Source organism: Puccinia triticina, chromosome 4A, assembly GCF_026914185.1.
Source record: "Puccinia triticina chromosome 4A, complete sequence".
NCBI lineage: Eukaryota > Fungi > Basidiomycota > Pucciniomycetes > Pucciniales > Pucciniaceae > Puccinia > Puccinia triticina.
In genome coordinates this window covers 6,760,408-6,786,890 of record NC_070561.1, presented here as the reverse complement: position 1 = coordinate 6,786,890, position 26,483 = coordinate 6,760,408, and the positions used below count along the sequence as shown (strand labels likewise).

General features: G+C 48.8%; 1 protein-coding gene across 1 annotated transcript in view; it reads left to right on the top strand.

Moving 5' to 3' along the window:
- The window catches only part of PtA15_4A740 (uncharacterized protein), a gene marked incomplete at both ends in the record, with an annotated part of 43,443 nt that overhangs the window by 11,096 nt on the left and 5,864 nt on the right, over window positions 1–26,483 (top strand). Inside the window, 9 exons of the mRNA XM_053168655.1 lie at window positions 11,868–12,042; window positions 12,115–12,147; window positions 12,227–12,331; window positions 14,697–14,758; window positions 17,063–17,111; window positions 17,176–17,253; window positions 17,326–17,358; window positions 17,438–17,542; window positions 17,635–17,642. Of these exons, the coding sequence (XP_053019842.1) occupies window positions 11,868–12,042; window positions 12,115–12,147; window positions 12,227–12,331; window positions 14,697–14,758; window positions 17,063–17,111; window positions 17,176–17,253; window positions 17,326–17,358; window positions 17,438–17,542; window positions 17,635–17,642 (648 nt within the window). The remainder of the gene's footprint in view (window positions 1–11,867; window positions 12,043–12,114; window positions 12,148–12,226; window positions 12,332–14,696; window positions 14,759–17,062; window positions 17,112–17,175; window positions 17,254–17,325; window positions 17,359–17,437; window positions 17,543–17,634; window positions 17,643–26,483) is intronic.

The following is a 26,483-nucleotide window of genomic DNA, read 5'->3' as shown; positions in this document are numbered from 1 at the left end:
TTCAAAACCGTCTGGAAATGGGCCGAGCGGAGGAAGGGATTGTTGTGCATCGTCCGAAACCGTAAAATTCGGAAGAGGGCTTTGGAAAGGCGTCACGTAGGATTGACCGGCGAGATGTGTGAAAGAATTAGGGTTTGGGGACGGGGGTAATGACATGCAAAGAGGAAGTTGTGGAGAAGAGTTATCGGACATGTTTATAACTTTGTGTTTTATTGGAAGCTTGATTTGAAATATTTGAATATAGAAGTGATGAAAATTGATTATGAGGATGATGATGAGGCGAAGATAATGTATAGCTTAATTTTAGAATGTCAATAAAGAGAGGAGCAAAACTTGAATCAAACAATTTATAACTTGAGAAAAAGAAATAAGATTGGATAAACCAAAGATAGCCAAAAATTTAAATGTATGGAATCTAAGGTTGAAGATCGCAATATAATTGTGAGGGCCCACCTAATACTCTTACCTCTTAAGTGGCTATGAACGAAATTCAAGAGAACCCGTCGCCTATTTTCAGATGTATTAGGGGTATTGTGTTTTGTAGAATGCTTGGACGGATGGTCCTGTTGCTGTGCACAAATCATGGCATTCCGTAATTCTATTTTTTTTTTTTGCCTCACATTGTGAAATAAAGATCATCATGATCATTTTCACTTTGGTACAGGCAGGCTCTGTATGGCAGAATGATGGAGATTAAACTGGGGCTGTGCCAGAAAATCCCATAACTATAGCACTCAACTTCGCTCTTGAAGTCCAACCATTAAGCAAAACACAATAGTCTATCTTCGGAGCAAAGAATAGACTCTTGAAAGGAGGTTTTGATAAAAGCTGAGATTACACAACCAAATGATAATGATAACAAAGAACAAAGAATATCGCAATGAGGAAAAAGAAAAGAGGAAACAACGGAATGAAAGACAACCGGGTTTATAACAATACACTCAGACCCTCAGATGAAACCTTCACAATTAAAGAAAGGAAAAAACTTGTGAAAGATGTTAGTGGTTCTTAGCATGATAAGGACCATTCTCCGATCATTAATCAGCTTCATCTTTGCATGATTATCAGTAACAAAGAAAACGTTACACTTTTGTGTTGCCTGTTTTTCTTTTTCCTTTCTCCGTGTTTCACGCATAAGCATATTTATATACATAGATGAGGTTAATGAAGCTTATTCTCAAAGACAGTGGTGCGGCCCTGTCCAAGATTGCCATTTGCCGATGCAGGAGGATACATGAAACATGGATGGATGGTACAGACATAGGATCCAATGATGATTGCTCACTGCTTGTGAAGATACGGGCTCAAGCACATGTGTGATGAGGATGCAGGGGTCTTAAAAGATGGCTCATACACATGCTGGCTCCCATCTCACGGTGTAGACGCTGGCGAGGGTCCTGCATGTTGCGGCAGGTGTGGAGGCGGCGGCGGCCGCAGGGGCCGCAGCTCCGGGTGGCGGCTGATGGCCGCCGCTGTAGAAGCGGCAATGGCCCCGCTGGTCCACGCTCGACGATGGCCCATGATATGTCTTTTGAGCACCGTGGAGACTAATAGAAAAGAATGCAGAAAGCGGATTGCAATCAACACTTTTTTGCCACAAAGACATTCACAATTGGGATCTGATTAGGAAATATGGTGTTTAGTTGAGTTCTCAAGCAGAGAATTATGTGAGGATGACGGGATCTAAGGAGATTACTACAAAGAGGGCCTGATGATACAGATATAGAACATGAAAATTTAGTGATTTCGGTGATTTATCGTATAGTGGATTAAGATTAGGCCTGAAAAAAAAGGTGGGTGGCGTGTGTCAATTATAGCGGGAGATTAGGCCTGATGGACGGAAAGGGATGCAGCGTGTGTCAATATTGGCATCCCACTGCAATGGTCGAGGCAGAGAGAAAAGATGAGGGGACGACGAACCGAGTGATCATGAGCGTTTTGCTGGGCGTCCGAAGCGTCCTTCTTGAACAGTCCGCCCCCGAGATAAGGATAGCCCATTCCCCAGGAGCCGTAGGGACTAAGCAAGCCGTAGTTGAGCAGCGGGCTCATCCCGAACAGGCCGACGCTGTCCAGCCCCAGCCCCAGGCCCAGGCCCATGTCGTACCCGCCGCAGAATCCGGCTGCAAGCATGCCGTAGCACTTCGAGTCCGATTGGCCTTTGCCGGCTTGGGCAGCGACGTCCGCCCGTGGGGAAAGAACCGGTGTGGATGCGACGGTCTGGAGGAGGGCCAGGAGACAAGCGACTGAGAAGATGCACTGCATGGTGGGTTTCGTGGGTTTGAAGGTGGCGCGGTTTGTTTGCGGAGGTGGATGATGGGTGGAGTCGAGTGTATGGATCTGTGGGTGATGAGAGGAGGCGACTGGGCGGCCATCAAGCTTCCTTTATATAGCTTTCTGGCCATGCTTGACGAGTCCCTTCCCACTAGGATTCTATATCCCGGGTTTCTCCAAGACCACCGCCCGGCCAGATTTCCTTTCCACGCCGCGACTGAGTGGAATTTCTCATACACGGAGTGTGTGAAGGAAACACGCCTCTGTGGTTTATCGGTGTCCGATGTTGACACAAGATGGCTTCGCGGGACCAATCGGATCCATCGGCGGCGGCCGGCTTCTCATCCTCACCCATTCATGAACGCCACAAGTTGACGGACACTCCATCCGCCACCGCTATACGGATCATGTGCCCTCGATTCCACGAGGCCGAAGCGGGTTCGTGTGGACATTGGTGCAAGCTTGAGACTGCGACGGTGGACTGAACAGCGCGCTTTTATCGGCGCGGCCGGCTCCCAAGGCCAAAAACACCAGGAGATTCCGCCCTTATGGCTAGTTGGTACACAGGGCACATGGGAAATTCTACCACTCGCACAGTGAAGAACTGTGAACCATACTCCTTCAGAAGAGCTTCAGCTGAAGGTGGTGTGTGATCCCGGTGGCAGGCCGATGGTGGCGAGTGGGCAAATATGCCAGCCAAAAGCTATATAAAGGGAAGCTTGATGGGCTCCCAGTCGCCTCCTCTCATCACCCACAGATCCATACACTTGACTCCACCCATCATTTACCTCCGCAAACAAACCGCGCCACCTTCAAACCCACGAAACCCACCATGCAGTGCATCTTCTCAGTCGCTTGTCTCCTGGCCCTCCTCCAGACCGTCGCATCCACACCGGTTCTAGCTCCGCGGGCGGACGTCGCTGCCCAAGCCGGCAAAGGCCAATCGGACTCGAAGTGCTACGGCATGCTTGCAGCCGGATTCTGCGGCGGGTACGACATGGGCCTGGGGCTTGGGCTGGATAGCTTCGGCCTGTTTGGGATGAGCCCGCTGGCTAACTACGGCTTGCTTAGTCCCTACGGCTCCTGGGGAATGGGCTATCCTTATCTCGGCGGCGGGCTGTTCAAGAAGGACGCTTCGGACGCCCAACACCACACTCAAGACCACTCGGTTCGTTATCTCTGCTTCTTTCCTCTCTCTGCCTTGTGCAACCTTCTTGTGGGATGCCCATTCTGACACACGCCGCGCACCTTTTCTTTATCAGGCCTAATCTCCCGCTATACAATAAATCAACGGAATCACTTAATTTTCACCGTGTATCGTCTTGCCATCTTTGTTGTATCTCCTTAGATCCCATCTTCTACGCATAATCCTTCTCTAAAAGTACCCATCTTCCTAATCAATTCGCGTCAATTGGAAATGTCTGCATGAAAGAAAAACACGCCTTGCTGTGAGACACCAAGTAGCAGCTGTGAGCTAGGAGGCCGATGACGGGAGGCCAAGACAAAAGAGAAATGAGAAACGGGACGACTTATGCACCTATTTGGGTGCGTGAGGAGAGAGACAAAAACGGATGATGTAGGAATACAGACCAAAGCCCGCAGCAACCGTCCAGGAAGCTCGCGCGGCCAGACAAAGGCGCAAGCCCAAGCCCAGCCGCAAAGAAAGGTTAGCCCTCCTTTGCGGTCCAGACATAAGCCCTAACCACGGCCAAAAGCTAACGCAAAGTATCGCCTTGCCAATTACAGAAGCACAGACAGCGAGAACCTTGAAGGTCGAAGCACAAAGACAAGAACAGACAAGCTCAAGAACCTTGTACGTCCCGAGACTAAACGGGAAGTAGACTTAGCAATAAGACTGACCTGATCGTGTTCTTTCCACAGAACTCTCGCGGAACGACTTGGTCTCAAGAACCAAACAGACCTCCTAGCCAGACTATCGGAAGCTCCCGCTACCCGTAAGTAAAGATCAGCTCTTATAGAGTCCAAACCAAGACAAGCTAACTGTGATGAACTTTGTTCAATCAGTGCAAGACACGTCAGAACTCTTCAGACAAGAGAACACGAAGTTGATACGTTGACACGGTTCATACTTGTGAGTAGAAAGAAAAAACTAAAGACAAGAAACAGAGAGCACAGCCACTGAAGCCAAGACTACAGTCGACTGGCCAAATGAAGCTCGTACCGTAGATCGCACGACTAGCAAAGCCGTCGTAAGAGCCTTACATCCCCGCAATACTCCCACTCACTCAGAACAGACCCAGGGCATTTCCAGCCCTGCTTTCAGGTTCATCTCACTGCTATTGCTTGAACCCTTAAACTTGTAATTAGGACTATAATCTGATCTTAGCAATAAACTTTCAGTTGTCCAAATTATTTTAGATGATTGAATGAGAAAGAGAAGCGGAGCTGTTACAACAATCAGACTAGATACAACAGCTTAAACCTAATCAGATGATGAATACAGTTGAGCAGATCCGAACACTCGCCCGCCTTGCCGCAGTAACCCCATAAGCCCTTCTCTGGCCTGTAACGCCACAGCCCCCCCTGCTCACTAGGCACAGGAAGAATCACTAGATTTGATGTTCCCCAATACGATCTGAGAGAGTGCCGCGCGCGTTTTCTTGGGATTCAGAGGCTTGGTGAGGAAGTCGGCATAATTGATGTTAGTTGGGACATAGTGAACTCCAAAATTCTTTGCTTTTTCAATGTGAAAGCGCAACCAATGATGTCGCACATTGACGTACCTTGTACAATGTTGGTAGACCGAGTCCTTGAGTAGCGCCAAGGCGCCCTGATTGTCGCAGAAAAGCTGAACATTTGCCGGCTTCACATTGATGAGTGGATAAATTTGCTCAAGGAGCTGTTCATCCCATCGGAGGTCTTGACCGGTGGAAGAACAAGCGCAATATTCCGCCTCAGTAGTAGAAAGAGACGGCGCATCGTCGTCTAAGTCCTGTTTCTGGCAGCGCCAGCCAAACACTCCGTTGTGCTGAAGGAGACTTCCGGCAAACGAGGCTGCATTCAGGCCGGAAGCATAGCTAGCATTGGCGTAGCCCACTAGCTGTTGGGACTCGCCCCCAACGTTTCCCAGCGTGAGTCCAAAGTCCTTTGTGTGTTGAATGTATCTCATGGTACACAAAAGCTGTCCCTGATGCGTCTTCCTTGGATTGTTCAGGAATTGGGACAAGTACACCACGGGGCGCATTCCTGGAAATGCCCTGCATCCCGCGGACGTTTCTCACTGAGATATGTCCAGAGGATGTCCAGAGGGCATCCAGCGGACGCGAGGGGCACTGAGCATCACTTGGACGCTTCTGGAAGCGTCCAAGTGATGCTCAGCACTCGGAAATGTCCACTGGACATCAAAAAACACTGTCCAGCGGACACTCCCAAGTGAGAGTGTCCGATGGACATCTTGATGTTCCACAAAGCTCAGCATCCATCGGACACTCCAGCCAGAGTGTCCGATGGACACTCCAGCCAGAGTGTCCGATGGACACTCCAGCCAGAGTGTCCGATGGACACCAAAAACCACTGTCCATCAGACACTCTTGATCAAGAGTGTCTGATGGACACCATAACTCACTATCCATTGGACACCCGAGCTGGAGTGACCAAAGGAATTTATCAATTCAACCATTGGAACAAGTCTCCAATGGCTGCATCTTGTACTGTCTAGATTTCGACAGTCCAAGATGTTCAGCTGCCTGTTGGGTGGCAAGAGGGTCTGCCGTTGCAAACTTGACCCTATATAGATTGCGTTTAGAGACTGCGTTAAAGTCATGATGTCGCAGCTGGTTGTGGAGACTGTTCACTGCCACCTGCGAGCGCGAACCCCAGCGAAGCAGGTTGGTGTTTGATCCCCACTCAGGCCATGCCCTTCCCCTCGCCCCCCCTACACCCCCCCCGCGCCTGATCCCACCTATCCACCAAACTCTGTGGCCCCCCGCGATGAGCGCGAGTGAGCGAATACACCAGGTCACAGATGGATTCCCTACATTTTTTTCCAACCTGGTGATAGTGGCTGATATCCGGTGGACGTTTTCATTTCATCCAGCGGATGCATTCTGGCGGGACGTCCGCCATTGCGCAATGCAAGTGGCATCCAGCGGATGTTTCCTTGAACTTAACACAAGTCCCTCCCTGTGCTCGCGGGGCGCGAGCACCCTCCTGCTTGCGGGAGGGACTTGTGCCTAATGTCCGATATTTGGCCTGAGGCTGCCCAGCCAAACATCTAAAAATTCCTTATATCCCCCATATCACCGTATACCCATTGGATTTCTTCACAGCCTCTGGCATCATTAGAATCAGATTTTCTTTCTACATATTCTGGTGTGTTTAACACAACACCTACCCCCATCCCTTGAAAAAAAAATTGCTGTAAAAGAATGGCTTGCGAGGCCTTGCAAGGCTGAAACCGTGAGAAAGTGTCTGTACTTGACCTGCAAATGGCCCGGCGGGTCTGTCACATTGCTCAGAAAATGCCCTTACAAGAATGGCTGCTGAGCGGCCAGTTCTTGATGAATTTACTTGAAAAAACATGTACAAGACAGCTGAGATCAAGGGCTAGACATGGCCAACTAGGATTTGGATTATGAGGTGATACCAAGTTGTAGGAGAGTTGTAAACACAAAATCACACATTTTCATTGAAAAAACCCGTCAGCCTCAGGCCAAATATGGGACATTAGTCCTAAGCCTCTCCTTCGGAGACGCTTCGCGCCTCCTCGGAGAGGCTTAGTTAAGCTCAATGTTTCCTGCAGCGCCAGAGCTGGACATCCGCAAACATGTCCATATACATGTCCAATAAACGTCTGCGACAGCCCGTGGTGTAGCTGACCGCGAATGCCAAGTCCGGACGAGTACACTGCACCAGATACTGCAGTAGGCCCACCCCTTGTCAATAGTTGAAGCCCGAGTCAACCGGCTCGTCTTTGACTGGGCAAGTGAGGGAATTACCGGGCAGCGGAGTGGAAGCCGGCTTGCAATTTAGCATCTTGAATTCCTCCAGGATTTTGCGGGCGTATCGATCTTGACTTAGAGTGATTGTTCTGTTGGCCCGGTCCCGTACCACTCACATGCCCAGGACATACTGGCAGTCCCCTAGGTCTTCCATTTCGAATCGTTGCTTGATCTTTTCCTTGAGAAACAAAACGTTGGGACCCATAATGACCAGGTCGTCGACGTGAACAAACACAAAGCATTGTCAGGATTTGGGTACATCCCCAAATCAGAGGAAGCGCAAGGCAGCTAAACCTAACCCTACAGGGGATCAAGGTGAGCCGGCACGACCTTCAGGCGCATGCAATATGCATGCCGCCCTCAGGCGGAAGGAATGTGCTAAAGCTATTTCCTCCGCTCCAAACCTTCTAGCCACGTCAGCAACCGACGAAGGGCCCAAGCAACCCAAACAAGACAAACAACCTACCAGGTAAGTGCGTCTGTTGGGATAGCCTCAGCTAGGATCGTTGGAGCTGACTAGAGCCTCTGTTTGCTTGTGCAGCACTTCGACATCCAACGCCAGACCAGACCGACCAGGTTCAAGCCTCAGCAATAGGATCTCCAGTCCCAACCACGGAGGTGAGTCCATCGCTGTTGAGCTCTAGTCATCCATGACCCTAGCCTGACAGTTGTCTATACGCATTGCAACAGACAACTGCGGTTCTTCTCTATCAGCCCGAATAGGCGACTCTTGACTTACAAGATCCCTGAGCCAAATCTTGTTAGCCTACAGAATCCGTGGATTCACTCAGCTGCATAGCGGCACTTGAAGACTTCTTCTTACTCTTATATCTCTCAGTACCAAGCGGCTCTGCTCTTAGTTGTGTGAAACTTAATAAGCATGGCTTCGAAGCATCTTGATGGCAGAACAAGCAAGGATCCACCAGCGCTGGAGCGAAGTTGACTGAACTAAAGAAATCCTTGAGGGCAGTATACCAGCAGCGGGGACTCTGCTTCAAGCCGTACAGAGACTTTTGGAGCTTTAAGCCATGACCTGGCGGAAGTTCAACCCCCAAACCCTCTGGGACCTTGATAAAGATTTCCTCCTCAGGAATGCCGTTGAGGAATGCACATTTCACATCCATCTGCTGGATGTCCCAGCCAAGCGTCGCCACTATACCAAACATAAGCCTCAGCGTGGCTGTCCTCCCGGTTGGTGCAAACGTCCGGTTGTAATTTACGCCTTCGACTTGCCAGAAACCTCGGACACACAGGCGAGCCTTGTATTTCAGGAGCTCGCCGTTCGCGTCGAATTTTTGTTTGAAGACCCAAGTTGTGTCCAATTCCCTACAGCCAGGGACCTTGGGAGCCACGACCCACACCTCATGCCGCTTGATGTTGTTTGGCTCAACTTCAACGGCCATCAGCTATTCGTTCTCATCGATCCTTCCTAGGATCTCCCCGTAGGTTTTCGGGTCCGAAAGCGAAGAGGGTTCTTCGACAATGACCAGAGCTCGGTGACGCCTAGATCCCGAGACTATATTGCTCTCGTCGATGTCCGAAGAAATATTCTTTGGCGCAATATCGTAGTGAGGGACGTAGGCATAACCCTTCACCCCAGGGGCCGGCGTAGCTGGCACAGAGGGACTGGCCTGCTCTTCAGACGATGGGGCCAGAGCTGGAGGAATCAAATCACCCGATGACTGGGGTGGGATAGGAGGCCGATCGAGAGGAACCGGAGCCAGTGGAAGAGGAGCAGGCGGCTGGGGGTCGGACTCAGGACCACCCGACACCTTGAGACTGACCACCGGGGAATCCAGGATCTCCCCACCCGGCTCGCCGAAGTCGAAGAGCGTCGGTGGGTCAAGGAGAGAGTTGGCAGAAGAAAGGCAGGGAAACACCGTCGGGAAAAACTTCACATGATGCGAGACAACCATTTTGTTGGTCTGAGGCACCCACACCTTGAACGACTGATGATGACCGTCGTAGCCGACGAACACCGCCTCAACTCCTGAGGGGGAGAACTTCAAGTCCCTCCATTTACGCTCCTCGAATAGCACGGCCCTACAGCCGAACGGAACTAATGACTTGAGATTGGGCTTTGTTCCATGCCACTTCTTGTACGGGGAAGCGAAGCCAATGGAGCTGTCTGGGGATTGATTTTTGAGGAATACCAAAAGTGTGACCGCCTTGCCCCACCATTCAAGGGGCAGACCGCAGGTCATCAGAAGCGCCCGCGTCTTCTCAATAATAGTTCGGTTACCCTTCTCAGCCATGGGATTTTGCTGAGGAGTATAGGGGGCCAAGGTGAGGTGCTGGATACCGCGTTCGGTAAAGAAGGAACTGAACTTCAGGTTACAAAATTTGCCTCCATTATCGGAGACTACCAATTTCAATTTACGGCTGAGATAAGTTTCGGCCTGATTGAGAAAGACTTGAAAGAATTGAAAGGTATCGGACTTACACTTCATTTGGTAGATAAATCGATACTTGGTAAAGCCATTGATGATCTTGAGGAAATAGCGATTTCCTCCCCGAGAAGTGGGGGCAATTGGACCGCATAGATCCATATGAATGCATTCGAGCGGTTGAGAGAAGGTGGGAAAGGAGCCACCGAACGGCTGTCGATGCATCTTGGCCCGGTCGCAGACATCACATTCCAAGGCCTTGATGTGAAGATCGGGATATGCTTTGTTCAGATATGCCAGACTCGGATGACCAAGCGCTTGGTGAAGGTCAAGCGGAGAGAATGAGGACACGGACAGGGCTTTCAAGGGGTTCATGTTGATTAACAGTACATTTTCCCCGGTAGTCCCAGCAAAGATTACCTCAGAGCCTTGACAACATTCAAAACGGGTGCCCCGAGCGGCAGGAACTAAGGAATATCCCAGACGGACGTGGTGGGTAAGCGAGATGAGTGAGTTGGATAGTTTAGGCGCATAGTACGCCATGGAGAGATTGAGAGGCCTGATCGCCGTTTGGATGGTTGCTGGGCCAAATCCAACAATAGGAATGGCAGCCCCATTGGCCCCAAAGACGGAGGCCGCAGTGCTGGAGAGACTTGAGAAGTAGGACCGATCCTTGAGATAGTGACCAGAGGCTCCACTGTCAAGGATGATGGCGTCCTGGAAGTCCGACTTGGCCCCAAGGTTTGCTTTCGGGAGAGATTTTGTCATCCGGTCAATAGCCGCCTGATGATAGGCTATGGCTTTGTCCTTGTGCAGATGAAAACAATCGGACTCGGGATGGGCGGCGTTCGGATTATGCTTTCCCCCGGTGCACTGAATTTTCTTCCCTTTTTTCTTGGAGGTCTCGCCTGATTGTTGGAGTTGAGACACTGCCAGGGCAGTTGCAGCCGAGATGAGTTCTTGTTGGGAGTCCCTCATTCGGCGGACTTCCATCTCAAGGGCGCTGAGAAAAGGTTCCATCTCTATCTCCTCGTCTTCTTTGAACTCCTTAAACTGGAGAGTCCTGAAGGTGTTGAAGGCTGGAGGGAGTTTACAGAGAGCAAAAACTACAGCCATTGCCGTGAGACCCTCTTTTCCAAACTTCTTGGCGCCAACCTCGCAGAGATGTCGATAGGAATGTTGGATCTCGGCTATTGATTTTTCCATGTCAGCTTCATCGAAATGTATATCGAAGTATTTGTCCATGGCGGTAGCAGCATTTTCCATGGTTTTGGCCATGAAGTGGGCTTCAATGGCGTCCCATAATTTCTTTGCATCGTAGTCGGTGAGACTGGTGACAAAGCGTTCCAGATTGGCAGTTGTCATGTGCATCCGGATAAAATTGTGGTCATTTTATTATGAAGCTGATAATCCGGCTTCTTCTTCATTTTGTCGGTCTGGTCGATGAGGATGTAATTGTCCAGGCCTTTGTATCCAAGTGGGGTAACAATCGCCCATCGCCAGCTGGAGAAATTTTCTTTGTCCAGCTTTTCAGTGACGAGCTTGATATTGGAGGTGTTGATTGAGGACATGATGGGAGCGGAGGATTTGAGGAGAGGTGGAGAAGAAGGGACAAGGAGATTTCCAATTTTTGATTCAGATTCAGAATCGACGGATTGAAAGGATTGGCGGCTTGATGCGAGAGGGGTTTTGTCTTCCAGCTCAGATGGAGAGTCCGCCAGGTGGGTGTTGTTCAGATCCGGAGCAATGGAGATAGAATCTTTGTTGACTAAGTCTGCCACAGTGCCAAGTATAGTTGTTCAAATTTCTGCTTGTTCGTAACTCCTACGGACCTAAAAGCTCTTAAAAGGCTGGGCTCATAACCTGTGAGACACCAAGTAGCAGCTGTGAGCTAGAAGGCCGATGACGGGAGGCCGAGACGAAAGAGAAATGAGAAACGGGACGACTTATGCACCTATTTGGGTGCGTGAGGAGAGAGACAAAAACGGATGAGTGAATTAGAAAGAGAAGCGAAGCCGTTACAACAATCAGACTAGATACAACAGCTTAAACCTAATCAGATGATGAGTACAGTTGAGCGGATCCAAACACTCGCCCGCCTTGCCGCAGTAACCCCATAAGCCCTTCTCTGGCCTGTAACGCCACACTTGCAACAAGATTTCCCAAATCTTTTTGTGCCAGCCTCCGTCCCCCTATGCTCCGCTTACAAAACAGAGGGATTGACTTGATTCCGTCCGGGCTGCTTCAGATAACGCAAGCAAAGCAGGCATCATCCATCTGATGAAATCCCTCGCTGCGTACGTCCCTTTGTCTAGGCCTCACCAGCTTCTCTCGTCTCTGTGCAGGGAATGGGCGCCCCACAAGATCCGCTGTAACTCCATCTCGCCGGGGTACATGAACACCCTGCTGATCGAGAAATTCAAGTCAGTCTTGCCCCGCGTCTCTTGCTCCTTGTTCAACATCCAAACTTGCTGACGTTTTTTGTTTCGCAACAGTCCCCTCTTGAAGAAAGTGTGGTTTGAAAGCACGTCAGTAATACAATCATTTCTTTCCACTTGACGGGCCAATGTTCTGAATTTTTGTCAAAATGTTGCTGCGGTGGTCTAGACCAGTGGGACAAATGGGCCATGTTTTGGACTTGAACGGGGCCGCGTTGTATTTGGCCAGCCACACTTCTTTGTTCACTATGGGCACTGATCTCTTGATCAACGGGTCCGTCCCTTCCCCCTTCCTGTTATGGTATACGGTTATATCTTAGTATTAGCATATGTATTTAGAGTATTCTTATATCCTGTTTCTCAGTTACTCTAAGAGACTCTTCCCCTAGGTGCCGGTGATCTCTTCTTTTCCTCACTCTCTTCTGTTTTCTATTCACCGGCATCCCAGGTAAGCACTGTGATGTTTTCCATCTTCATTGTTTCTTTCTTTCTCATTTCTTTGTTGACGACGAAATTACACTCTCTTCTGTTTTCTATTCACCGGCATCCCAGAGTCTAAGACTTCCTTCACACACCATCTCCACGTTTTCCCGCAGAATTCACTGACTGACAACCCGTCGTCTTTTTTCTGTCTCAAGTGGCTATTGTACGTGGTAGACTAGAATGTAGGAATCCAGGATCAGGCCCAGAGCCAAACCCAGACCCAGACCCGCAGCAACCCCCGAGGAAGCTCGCGCGGTTAGACCCAGCCCCAGCTGCTAAGAAAGGTAAGCCCCTTTTGAAGTCCAGAACTAACCCAGACGCAGAGCTTAATTTTATTGCCACGATTACAGAAGCCAGATGATCAGCCGCAACGCCATTGGTAGAACCTAGAACAGAGAAGCACTTAGCACCAAGAAACTCGTAAGTACAAGAGACTAGATAATGGAAGGCTTGTAAAAAAGACTGACCTAGAATCGTTCAACCGCAGAACCCTAGCAGAACGATTTGGACCAAAACCTCAAGACAAGCTGCTCACTAGAATCACGGAAGCTAAAGCATCTCGTAAGCACCTTAGCCAGACATACAGACCAGACCTAGCTACTAGACATACAAGCTAAGATGCCCGGTTGAACTGCAGCGCAGGAAACCGCAGGAGGACTCTGGCAAGACAAAACAAAGATCATATGATAGCCGCGTTGTATCTTTGTGAGCCCTAACAGACAAAGAGAAGAAACAAACAAACACTGATGCAGGTGCAGTTGAAGATCTTTTCATTAATGACCTGGCTCCAAGACCAACAACCACTGCTCTATTCTCCCTATCTTCACCCTAGAAAAACTCAGGAAGATCTCTGTCTGCTTTCAGGTACTTGAATCTTAACAATTAAATAGCTTTAATTTAGATTCAAATCATGTACTTAGCGCATCTGACAAGTAATCAAACATTTCAGTTGCTCCTATCTTTTTATAGAAAAGCCCGCCAGACAATACCGTCCGGACCAGAGGGCCCAACAACCAACAAAAAAAACCTGCCCTCTTCCACGGACCTTGTTCTCCATTGGGCTCCTTTTCTTGAACAGTCACACGGTCCCAGACACCAGCATCATTCTGTATCTCGACCCCTTGCAGTCTTTTGTGTTGCCTGTTTTTCTTTTTCCTTTCTCTGTGTTTCACGCATAAGCATATTTATATGCATAGATGAGGTTAATGAAGCTTATTCTCAAAGACAGTGGCAAGGCCCCGTCCCAAATTGCCATTTGCCGATGCAGGAGGATACACAAAACATGGATGGATGGTACAGGCGTAGGATCCAATGATGATTGCACACTGCTTGTGAAGATACAGGCTCAAGCACATGTGTGATGAGGATGCAGGGGTCTTAAAAGATGGCTGATACAGTGCCCCCCACGACTTCTCAACTACCCCGCACCTGCAAAAAAAAATTGAACTTTGAACAATGTGTTCAAAGTCACCAGACATGTATCACATGTAAACTATACATTTTTGAGCCCTACAGGCGTAGGAGAACTCAAAAATATAACTCTGAAGTCTGTGCAATGCCTCAAAAAGAAGTTTCATTTTTTTCAGATGCAAAATTTGGAACAGCTGGTTTCAAGACCATAGTATGTGGTAACAGACATGTACTATGGACTTATAGAATATTTATTATGTATTTAGAGACTAGAGACTAAATTATCTATGTACATACATACTACAGGTGTAGGTATTGATGTAAATATGTACCTCCTTAGTTATTGATGATTGCCATATCCATCAGTACACTCTTTGGAATGTGGCAATGTGAAGAATATTTCTTCATTATTCTCTTGGCAGTGGGTCCAGTGAGATTCCATTGACTTTGGACTATTATCATGCATATTACCAGGTCTGGTTGGTGAAATGTGACATTTGCATCAAAAAATGGGCCAAAAAGAGCCCAGCATCAGCCCACTTTTGAAAGAATTTTTGGAAAAAAAATCTTCAAAACTTGGAACACCCCTGTAGGGGTAGTTGAGAAGTCATGGGGGGCACTGTACACATGCTGGCTCCCATCTCACGGTGTAGACGGTGGCGGGGGTCCTGCATGTTGCGGCAGATGTGGAGGCGGCGGTGACAGCAGCAGCAGCTCCGGATGGCGGCTGATGGCCGCCGCTGTAGAAGCGGGAATGGCCCCGCTGGTCCACGCTCGACGATGGCCCAGGATATGTCTTTTGAGCACCGTGGAGACTAATAGAAAAGAATGCAGAAAGCGGATTGCAATCAACACTTTTTTGCCACAAAGACATTGACAATTGGGATCTGATTAGGAAATATGGTGTTTAGTTGAGTTCTCAAGCACAGAATTATGTGAGGATGACGGGATCTAAGGAGATTACTACAAAGAGGGCCTGATGATACAGATATAGAACATGAAAATTTAGTGATTTTGGTGATTTATCGTACAGCGGTTTAAGATTAGGCCTGAAAAAAAAGGTGGGCGGCGTGTGTCAATTATAGCGGGAGATTAGGCCTGATGGACGGAAAGGGATGCAGCGTGTGTCAATATTCGCATCCCACTGCAATGGTCGAGGCAGAGAGAAAAGATGAGGGGACGACGAACCGAGTGATCATGAGCGTTGTGCTGGGCGTCCGAAGCGTCCTTCTTGAACAGCCCGCTGCCGAGATAAGGATAGCCCATTCCCCAGGAGCCGTAGGGACTAAGCAAGCCGTAGTTGGCCAGCGGGCTCATCCCGAACAGGCCCAAGCTGTCCAGTCCCAGCCCAAGCCCCAGGCCCATGTCGTACCCGCCGCAGAATCCGGCTGCAAGCATGCCGTAGCACTTCGAGTCCGATTGGCCTTTGCCGGCTTGGGCAGCGACGTCCGCCCGCGGAGAAACAACCGGGGTGGATGCGACGGTCTGGAGGAGGGCCAGGAGACAAGCAAATGAGAAGATGCACTGCATGGTGGGTTTCGTGGGTTTGGAGGTGGGTAAGACGGTTTTGGTTGCGGAGGTGGATTATGGGTGGAGTCTAGTGTATGGATCTGTGGATGATGAGAGGAGGCGACTGGGAGCCCATCAAGCTTCCCTTTATATAGCTTTTGGCTGCCATATTTGCCCGCTCACCGCCATCGGCCTGCCGCCGGGATCACACACCACCTTCAGCTCATGAAGCCCTTCTGAAGGAGTATGGTTCACAGTTCCTTACTGTGCGAGTGGAAGAATTTCCCATGTGCCCTGTGTACCAACTAGCCATAAGGGCGGAATCTCCTGGTGGTTTTGTTCTTGAGAGCCGGCCGCGCCGATAAAAGCGCGCTGTTCAGTTGACCTTTGCAGTCTCAAGCTTGCACCAATGTCCACACGAACCCGCTTCGGGCTCGTGGAATTGAGGGAACATGATCCGTAGAGCGGTGGCGAATGGAGTGTCCCTCAACTTGTGGCGTTCATGGACGGGATGAGAAGCCGGCCGCCGCCGATGGATCCGATTGGTCCCGCGAAGACATCTAGTGTCGACATCACACCGATATACATACCGAATCAATAACAGCAGGACAGAGCCCTGTCTCCTTCACACACTCCCTGTGTGAGAAATTCCACTCAGTCGCGGCGTGGAAAGGAAATCTGGCCGGGCGGTTGATCTTGGAGAAACCCGGGATATGGAATCCTAGTGGGAAGGGACTCGTCAAGCATGGCCAGAAAGCTATATAAAGGAAGCTCGCTGGGCTCCCAGTCGCCTCCTCTCATCACCCACAGATCCATACACTCGACTCCACTCATCATCCACCTCCGCAACCAAAACCGTTCTACCCACCTCCAAACCCACCAAGCCCACCATGCAATTCATCTTCTCATTTGCTTGTCTCCTGGCCCTCCTCCAGACTGTCGCATCCTCACCGGTTCTAGCTCCGCGGGCGGACGTCGCTGCCCAAGCCGGCAAAGGCCTATCGGACTCGAAGTGCTACGGCATGCTCGCCGGATTCTGCGGCGGGTACGACATGGGCCTGGGGCTGGGGCTGGACAGCTTGGGCCTGTTCGGCATGAGCCCGCTTCTCACCTACGGCTTGCTTAGTCCCTACGGCTCCTGGGGAATGGGCTATCCTTATCTCGGCGGCGGGCTGTTCAAGAAGGACGCTTCGGACGCCCAACACCACACTCATGATCACTCGGTTCGTCATCTCTGCTTCCTTCGTCTCTGCCTAGTGCAACTTCTTCGTGGGATGCCAATATTGACACACGCTGCGCACCTTGTGTTTCAGGCCTAATCTCCCGCTATACGATAAACCAACGAAATCCCTTAATTTTCATGTTCTATATGTGTATCATCTTGCCATCTTTGTTGTATCTCCTTAAATCCCGTCTTCTACGCATAATCCTTCTCTAAATGTACCCATCTCCCTAATCAATTCGCGTCAATTGGAAATGTCTGCATGAAAGAAAAACATGCCTTGCAACAAGATTTCCCGAATCTTTTTGTGCCAGCCTCTGTCCCCCTATGCTCCGCTTACAAAGCAGAGGGATTGACTTGATTCCGTCCGGGCTGCTTCAGATAACGCAAGCAAAGCGGGCATCATCCATCTGATGAAATCCCTCGCTGCGTACGTCCCATCGTCCAGGCCCCACCAGCTTCTCTGGCTCACATCTTCTCTCGTCTCTGTGCAGGGAATGGGCGCCCCACAAGATCCGCTGTAACTCCATCTCGCCGGGGTACATGAACACCCTGCTGATTGAGAAATTCGAGTCAGTCTCGCCCCGCGTCTCTTGCTCCTCTTTCGACGTCCAAACTTGCTGACGTTTTATGTTTCGCAACAGTCCCCTCTTGAAGAAAGTGTGGTTTGAAAGCACGTCAGTAATACAATCATTTCTTTCCACTTGACGGGCCGATGTTCTGAACTTTTGTTAAAATCACGCTGCGGTGGTCTAGACCTGTGGGACGAATGGGCCATGTTTCGGACTTGAACGGGGCCGCGTTGTATTTGGCCAGCGACGCGTCTTCGTTCACTACGGGCACTGATCTCTTGATCAACGGGTCCGTCCCTTCCCCCTTCCTCCACACACCATCTCCACGTTTTCCCGCAAATTTCACTGACTGACAACCCGTCGTCTTTTGTCTGTCTGAAGTGGCTATTGTACGTGGCAGACTAGAAAAGCCCGCCAGACAATACCGTCCGGACCAGAGGGCCCACCAACCAACAAACAAAACCTGCCCTCTTCCACGGACCTTGTTCTCCATTGGGCTCCTTTTCTCGAACAGTCACACGGTCCCAGACACCAGCATCGTTCTGTATCCCGACCCCTTGCAGACTTTTTGTGAGGGCCCACCTAATACTCTTACTTCTTAAGTGGCTATGAACGAAATTCAAGAGAACCCGTCGCCTATTTTCAGATGTATTATAGGTAGTCTATCTTCGGAGCAAATAATAGACTCTTGAAAGGAGGTTTTGATAAAAGCTGAGATTACACAACCGAATGATAATGATAACAAAGAACAAAGAATATTGCGATGAGGAAAAAGAATATTGAACATGTAATGTTTTAGTGATAGTCGCAAACCATCTCCGCAGCACATGTAATATAGTAAACCTAGTTGTCTAGTTAAATCCCAATCTTGTCCCCGCAATCCTGTTTCTTTAACTCATCAATTTTGTCACTATACTCACCGTGCTTGTATCGGCTTTGCGCCTTAGGTCTGTCTCTTATCTTCTCATCAATGTTTCTCACGTTCTCATTCCTACCCACTCTCTTAGGTTTGTCTGTCGTGCCCTTAGCTCACCGCTCCGTAGAAGCTTGTGATCTAACGTGCCCACCATCCTCAAAGGTTTGTCTGTCGTGCCCTTAGCTCACCGCTCCGTAGAAGCTTGTGATCTAACGTGCCCACCATCCTCAAAGACTTTTCGTCTTATAGGTTATGAGCCCAGATAGCGCATAGCTACTGGAATTCAAATCACAAAACTCATCTATCAAACCTCGCGAGACACTGTCATGTCTGACAAATTGAATCTCCCGGTCCTGTCCAATTCCAACTTCAAAGACTGGAAGGCGGTTGTTCATTCCTATTGCGCCAAGAAACAATGTTCCGCGTACCTTACCAAGGACAAGGCGTCAAAAGCAAAACCCGAACAGTTGGATCTTTGGACTGATTGAAAACACATGGCCGCTGGCATACTGGTTCGCTACATGGGATCCGATAACCAAGGTCGGTTCGTCACCGACACCAACCAACAACAGCCTCACGAACTTTGGACTTTGCTTTGCAATCATTTTGAAGCAAAGACCACTCAAAACCAATCAAAAGTCTACCAAAATTTTCTGAAGATTCCGTTTGGCAACAATCTCGGCCAGTACTTGGTGGCCGTTGACACCGGTGTAGCCAACATGCGAGCAGTCGGTATGACCATTTGCGTTCCTAAACCTGAGGAACCAACCGTGAACGAGAATCATCTAGCTGAGATTATCATGAGCAAGATTCCTTCGTCATACAACAACACAAAGGATATCATCTTCACCAAACAACCACTCACCCTCGAAATCGTTCGCACCCAGCTTGACTCTAAGATACTCGACACTCAGGACGACTTGACTCATCCTGTCGTCAAGACCGAATCAGCCATGAACGTCAGCGTCCCGTTCTGCGAGAACGGAGTTCACAATCCAAAAACTCGTCACTCTGAAGCCCGGTGTTACCAACTTCATCCTGAGTTTGAAGCAGCCAACAAGAAGAAGAGGCAACAAGCAAAGAAGAAAGCAAACGCTGCCATTTTCAACGTGCCGGAAGATGCGAAGGCGTATCATTGTCGATCGTCTCATGTTGCTTTCTCAAGTCTCTCTTCAGCTAAACCCATCTTTGTTGACAGCAGCTGCTCAGATCACATGTTTCCCAAAAAGAAGTTCTTTTTCAATTATGCTCCGTTCACTTCGTCGGTTTCAATAGCCAATGGCAAGAGTCTACCAATCATAGGGTTGGGTTTGATCAAATTGAAGAACACCGACGGAAACGATCATTGGTTCAAAGCTCTTCATGTCCCTCAATTGTCGCATGCACTAGTCAGCTTTGGACGTCTCTTCGTATCTAACTGTGATCTGATTCGCCGTGGCACCGACGACTTCTCGGTCATGGATCAATCATTGAATTCCAAGGTATTTGATGGAACGGTGGAAGGTCAAATCTTCTCAATCAAAGCGACGCTAGTCAATCCTTCTGGTCAGTCAATTCCTCTCAGGTCCCTCAAAGCATCTTCAACTGACGCTGCTCTACTACACAGGCGAGCAGGTCATCCCAGCTCCGAAGCGTTAAAGATCATGTTTGGAATTGAATTCTCAACTCTTTCTTGCGATTCGTGCAGGATTTCCAAATCTCATTGTCTTCCGTTTTTGGGTACTCTTCCCAAACCTCAGGGTCTACTTCACTTCATATACATGGATCTCAGCGGTAAAATATCCCCACCCACCGTTGGAGGCGGACTTTACTACTTTAAAATCACAGATGCCTACTCGTCCTTTAAACACGTGTATATACTATTGTCTAAATCTCAAGCTTTTGAAAAATTCAATCACTATGTTAAAGAAGTAGAGAACTTCCATTCTGCCAAAGTGAGGAACGTGGTCACAGACGGAGGAGGAGAATTCTGTTCTCACGAATTTGAAGAGTTCATCAAAGATAAGGGTATCATTCATCACATCACCGCACCCTACACCCCTCAGCAAAATTCAATTGCTGAAAGAGGCAACCAAACCACTAGCGAAAAGGCTCAATCACTTCTCAAGCAAGCCAACTTGCCCTCATCAATTTGGGGCGAGGCAGTGAATACTGCAGTGTTCTACGAGAACATCACACCCATGCGTTGTTTGAAATGGTCCACTCCCTACAAGCTGTGGTTTGGTCACAAGTTCAACTACTCAAGACTAAGAACCTTTGGTTGCCGAGCGTATGTCAACATTCCGAAGGAACGAAGGCAAGGAAAATTTGGAGACACATCTAAAAGAGGCGTCTTAGTTGGTTATTGGCAGGGTATCCAAAACTGGAGGATACTTACTGCAGGGGGCCGGGTTGAGTATAGTCACAATGTCATGTTTGACGAGACTACTTATCCAGGAATCTCCCCTGGCTCCTTTGCCGGTAACTCCAATACTGAATTTGGGTTTGATGAGGATCTTATTCCGGAAGATGCACCCAAATCCGCTCCTAATCCGGTCGAAACACCAGAATCCGATACATCCGGTGATGCTGAGTTTCATGATTCTCCGGACAACATTCCTGAGGAGCAAGCACCGTTACCTGAGGGTCCGCAGCAGGCTCCTTTGCCCGCAGTCTCATCATCCCGCCCTTGGCCTGGCTTTGGATATATCCCCGCCGCAATTCCCCCCCCTGAAACATATCCTCAGACATTGACTCCTCTAACATCATCACCACCAAACGGCGCGCTCATATTGCTTCCCTTGACTTCCCTCGCGATCTATCAATAGCTATGGCTGCCTTGAACAATACAACTTCGCATCCAATTCCTCACACTTATCGTGAAGCTCTCTTATCTCCGGATGCCGAGGAATGGAGAGCTGCTGTTCAGGTTGAACTAGAGGCAATGGCTCGTCTCAATGTCTGGGAAGTTGTCCCAACTCCTGACTGCCAATCACTTTTAGGCACAATTTGGATTTTTCGGAAGAAATACAACGCAAGCGGTAATCTGGTCAAATTCAAGGCTCGCCTATGCGCTCAGGGTAGCGCTCAGCAAGAAGGGGTTGACTACAACGAAACTTACGCTCCCACAGGTCGGCCATCAGCTCTACAAGTCGCTCTCACTATTGGTGTCAATGAAGGAATGGACATTCATCAAATGGATGTTAGGAATGCCTTTCTTAATGGGAATCTCGATGATGTAATCTATCTTCGCTGTTCTTCGGGTATGAACGTTCCACCAGGTCACTGTCTCAAACTCAAAAAATCAATCTATGGTTTGAAACAGGCCCCTCGCGTTTGGTACACCGAGCTTAACAAAATTTTTACTTCAATCAACTTCGCTCCTTCCATTGCGGATCCATGCCTGTTCATATCTCAGGTTCCTGGCTGGAAATGTCTTGTTCACATCTACGTTGACAATATGGCGATCATCAGTCACAATGTCGAGCGTTTCAAAAAACTCACCAAAGCTCGTTTTCTCATGGACGACTTGGGTCCAGTCACCTCTCTTCTCGGTATGAAAATCACCCAACACTCCGATCATCTAATGCTCTCTCAAGAACGCCACATTGAGGAGATTCTCAAGGAATATGATCACCTTCATGCTAGATCAGCTGCCACCCCGTTTGTTCCCAACACTCGCTTGACTGCAGCCACAACCAAAGAAGTCAACGCGTTCAAAGCGCTAGGAATCAACTATCGAAGGGCTGTAGGATCTGTCAACTACATCTCCTGCTCAACACAACCTGACATTTCATTTGCAGTGTCGCAGCTTTTGCAACATCTGGAACGACCAGGCATCAAGCACTGGAACGCCTTCAAACACCTCCTCCGGTATCTTTCCTCAACCAAATCTCTGTCTCTTTGGATCGGTGGCAGTGATAAGAAGCTCAAGGTTTACTGCGACGCGGATTGGGCTAATTGCACTGACTCCCGTCGTTCTTACTCGGGCTACCTAGTCACGTGGGGCGATTCAGTTATATCTTGGAAGACCAAGAAACAAACGTCGGTGGCAACATCAACAACCGAAGCGGAGTATCAATCTCTCTACGCCGGAGTCCAAGAATCGGTTTGGCTCAACTCGGTCCTCCAGTCAATCGACTCAGGCTCGGCATTTCCAATCTCAATCCTTTGCAACAACCAAGCCGCAATCGCTCTTTCCAACAACCCAATCACGCATCCAAAAAGCAAACACATCGACACAAAATACCATTTCATTCAAGAAGCGGTCGAAAAAGGTTGGGTCGCACTCACTTACATATCCACAGCATCAATGCCGGCCGACGGTTTAACGAAGTCTCTCGCCAAAATAAAGCACCTATCAATGATCAACTTCCTCAAGATGAAGCTATTGTTGGTTTGAAGCTAAGTCAGGAGGGAGGGTATTGAACATGTAATGTTTTAGTGATAGTCGCAAACCATCTCCGCAGCACATGTAATATAGTAAACCTAGTTGTCTAGTTAAATCCCGATCTTGTCCCCGCAATCCTGTTTCTTTAACTCATCAACTTTGTCACTATACTCACCGTGCTTGTATCGGCTTTGCGCCTTAGGTTTGTCTGTTGTGCCCTTAGCTCACCGCTCCGTAGAAGCTTGTGATCTAACGTGCCCACCATCCTCAAAGACTTTTCGTCTTATAAAGAAAAGAGGAAACAACGGAATGAAAGACAACCGGGTTTATAACAATACACTCAGACCCTCAGATAAAAGCTTCACAATTAAAGAAAGGAAAAAACTTGTAAAAGATGTTAGTGGTTCTTAGCATAATAAGGACCATTCTCCAATCATTAATCAGCTTCATCTTTGCATGATTATCAGTAACAAAGAAAATGTTACAAATTGGCCTGACCTTGTACCTGCAATCCTCCCGCCGCCTTCTTTGCCTTCTTACTCTTTCTCTTTGCCTTAGCGCCAAAATGTTTCTCATGTAATAGCATAAAAGAATCTAAAGACGACTTAACTAAGAGCGGAATATGTTCCTCGGCGACCCACATGTTGTTCGCCATAGTCGCGCCTTTCCATCCAATTACTTGCTCCCGTTGCGTCTCACTTTGTGTGCTGAGACCCTTATAAGGTTTCTCAGCAAGTTTGTTCTCAGTTCAGCAAGGCGCTTCATTGCGCGTCTCCTTGCCTAGGATGGCCCGGGAGTTTGTCCACTAACTCCCCAAGTCATCCTGAGTGTGGGAAAAGGAGTCTCCTCCTTCTCTTCTCATTTGTTTCCTCCCTTTCCCCTTCCTTGTGAGGGGGGGGGTGGGAGTAACTAAGAGAGAATGATCAGGGGGGCTTCTCTCTTAGTGAGATCTGAAGCCCTCCTCGTGAGGAGTACTACACCAAAAAAGGTCTGAGCCCGACCCGTTACTCCAGGTGGCCTGGAGCCTGCTCAGACCCACAACTCCTGGCTGCCTGGCGTAATTAAGGAGCCATTCCGGCCTCCTCTCCTCCATCCTGCTTGATAGATTGCATTCCTAACAATCTAGAGAAACCTAATCCACACTGTTTTTATATTATCGGCCCAAACTATGAAGTTTTTCCCGGGCCGCGCTCCCAATTTCAGCAGCATTAAGAGTCCTAAACAGACTGCTACCGTTACTAGTACTAATACTAGCCAAGAGATCATTTTCCTTCCCCAAGAGAATATAGGCCACATGGCTCAGGCGTCCCGCGATGAACTCTACTTCTCTGTATGAAAACTGTGCCCCCTAGCTCTAGGGAGTATTGAACTTGTATGATCCGCTTAGTTCTGCTCTTCGAGGAACGGCTCATATTCTCCTTGTTAGTCTTACTCCTAGCGCATTGGATCTCTTAACAAAGTCAAAAATGAGCGTCAAAGATCTATGTTGCTTCACGATGAGGTTGTCATCAATCCATCTAAACATTGAGTGCCTCAAATTGTGTCATCAACACCTTCTTGCCTCCGTCGGCGGGGTGTCCACAAGACCTGGATCCTACTTCCCCCCTCCCCGGGCCTAAACTAGACTTACTGCACCGAAAGGCTGTGACCCTGGGGCCTGGATCAGCACAACGCGGGCGGATTTGATGTAACGGCATCGTGATTGCGACACCCGACGCGCGTGCGGTGCAGACTCCTGAAAAGTTGAATCTCCATATTTGGAATACTTGTGGAACTCCATGCTAAAGATTGAAACCTTATAGTTTCTTTAGCTTTCCGGTCCCGGCAATAGCCTGCATCGCACCAGCATGTTGTACCAAACTTTCCAACGCTTATTTTATTACACCTGTTTTTGATCATTGTGCTGGCGGGCTTGGAGTCTTCCTTTCGGTGTAAACACGGGTGTGATGACCAGGGTGGACTTATGACATCAAGCTTCGCATCTTTTACCGCATAGTCTGTGTCCCTAATAAATATCAGCATGTTCTTGGTGTCTGCGAACAGCATTTGAAAGATTCAGAGAAGGAGACTAGGGAGGCTTTGAACCATTGTAACGCTTAAAAGAGCTATATAGCGATCACAGATCTCAACAACCTATGATATTTTTGCCGGTCATCGTCTCTGTTTCCTAGTTTTTGATTCCCAAAACGTTCCTTTCTCTCGAAAATATTGAGCTGGATACTGGTAGACCCCACCTATTCGCCCTGAATATCTTCCCAAGACCACCATCACCTCAACATTGTTTGAAAGTTTTTATCAACTATAAAGGAACAGTCTGCCGTATCAGGGCCTAATATATTTCCTCTCGAAAATATGGTCCCGTCAAGGTCGTTGATATGGTTCAACTTCTGCTTAGCATTCTTTTTCTTTCTTTGCTCAAACGTTGGGTTGGTCCAGTTCAATCATCCTGAGCTTTATCTGTCTTCGCACGACTTCAAATTCGCGGCCACGCGCCAGACCCGGAATTACAACTTCCACGTTACGTGAGTGAGTTTGGTGCGGATATATATCTATGAGCTTCACGAGTACCTAACGACCTAAATACTGATTTTTTTTTTTTTTGATCTCCTTGACTTGGTTGTGAAAGAAATACCGTCGGTGCACCAGATGGCTTTAGCAAGTGAGCCATCATTTTGCTGCGCTATATGTTGCTTGTGGTCTTTTCTGATCTCCTGAATTTCACCAGGACTATGCTAGTCATCAATAACCAGTTTCCTGGTCCCTTAATCAAGTGCAGTGAGGTGAGAAACAAGAAGATATCCACAAGTATAACCCCCGTCTCCTTCTGCCCTCAAGGCCGACAACACAGTTTCCGGAAGGGGTTTAATTATTTACAATCAATTCCCAATCAGCTTCAAGTTTCCATATCCCTTAGCTTCCTCTTCTCTCCGACCTCCTTTGATCTCGCTGGTCTGTTATGGGTTACCTGCCAAAACAGCAGCCAATTGATTGATTCAACTAAGGCCCCTTAGAAGACAGTCACTACACAGATGATGTCTAACAATGACCCCAATAATCATGGGGATTAAAAACCCGCCAACCAATATTTCCCTTCTATTGGACCTTCTGCCCGCCCTTCCTCCTCCGTTCCCCCTCCCACGCCGTGTCCTCCTCCCCTCTGTTCATTGCTACCGCTGCCGCTCCTGCTTCCGCCCTGCGCGCCGCCGTCTTCCCGGTCCTGTTTGTCGTATCAGGTCCTAGCTTATAGTGATGTACTGGGCCCTACGTGGTTGGTTGCTGGAGGTGGAGATGCCCGGGATCAATGAGAAGTTGGGTTAGATGATTGAGGTTGGGGAGGGATGTCGGTAGGTTGGAGCTTGCGCGTGACTAGCGAAGGGGTCTAAGGGTTTACCTTTTGTGGTTGATGAGTTTCCCCGTTTGGTCGATTGATGTTCGGTTGATTGATGCTCCCGTCAACCGTTGTTCCCCCTGGCCCCACACAATCTGATAAAACGATCCGCCTGAGCCATACGTCCTTCCGCTTCCCCCGCTATCCTTATCTCCAACCTAAATTTCCAGCACCGCCTCTTGTACGTCTAATCTCCTTCCTCCTTCCTGCTTTGTACCCGCAATCCCATCTACTCCTACTGGATTATCTGCTAAACGGTGTAAGCGCCACAGATATCGCAGTCTCATTTCCTTTTCCTTTCTCATTCTATTCGCCTCCGTACCCCCAATGTTGTCTACTCCTACTGGATTATCTGCTAAACGGTGCAAGCGCCGCAGATATCACAGTCTCATTTCCCCTCTTGTTCTATCCGCTTCGACCTATGCAACAAAGTGCTTACCCGTTCCCAGCGCTGGACCGCTGGACCCGTTCGCCTCTTCCCTCTCCTACAACTTCCACAAGTATTCTGTCCCTTCCGCCGTTCCCCTTTCGTTCCCTTTCCTCCTTCCGGAGCCTTC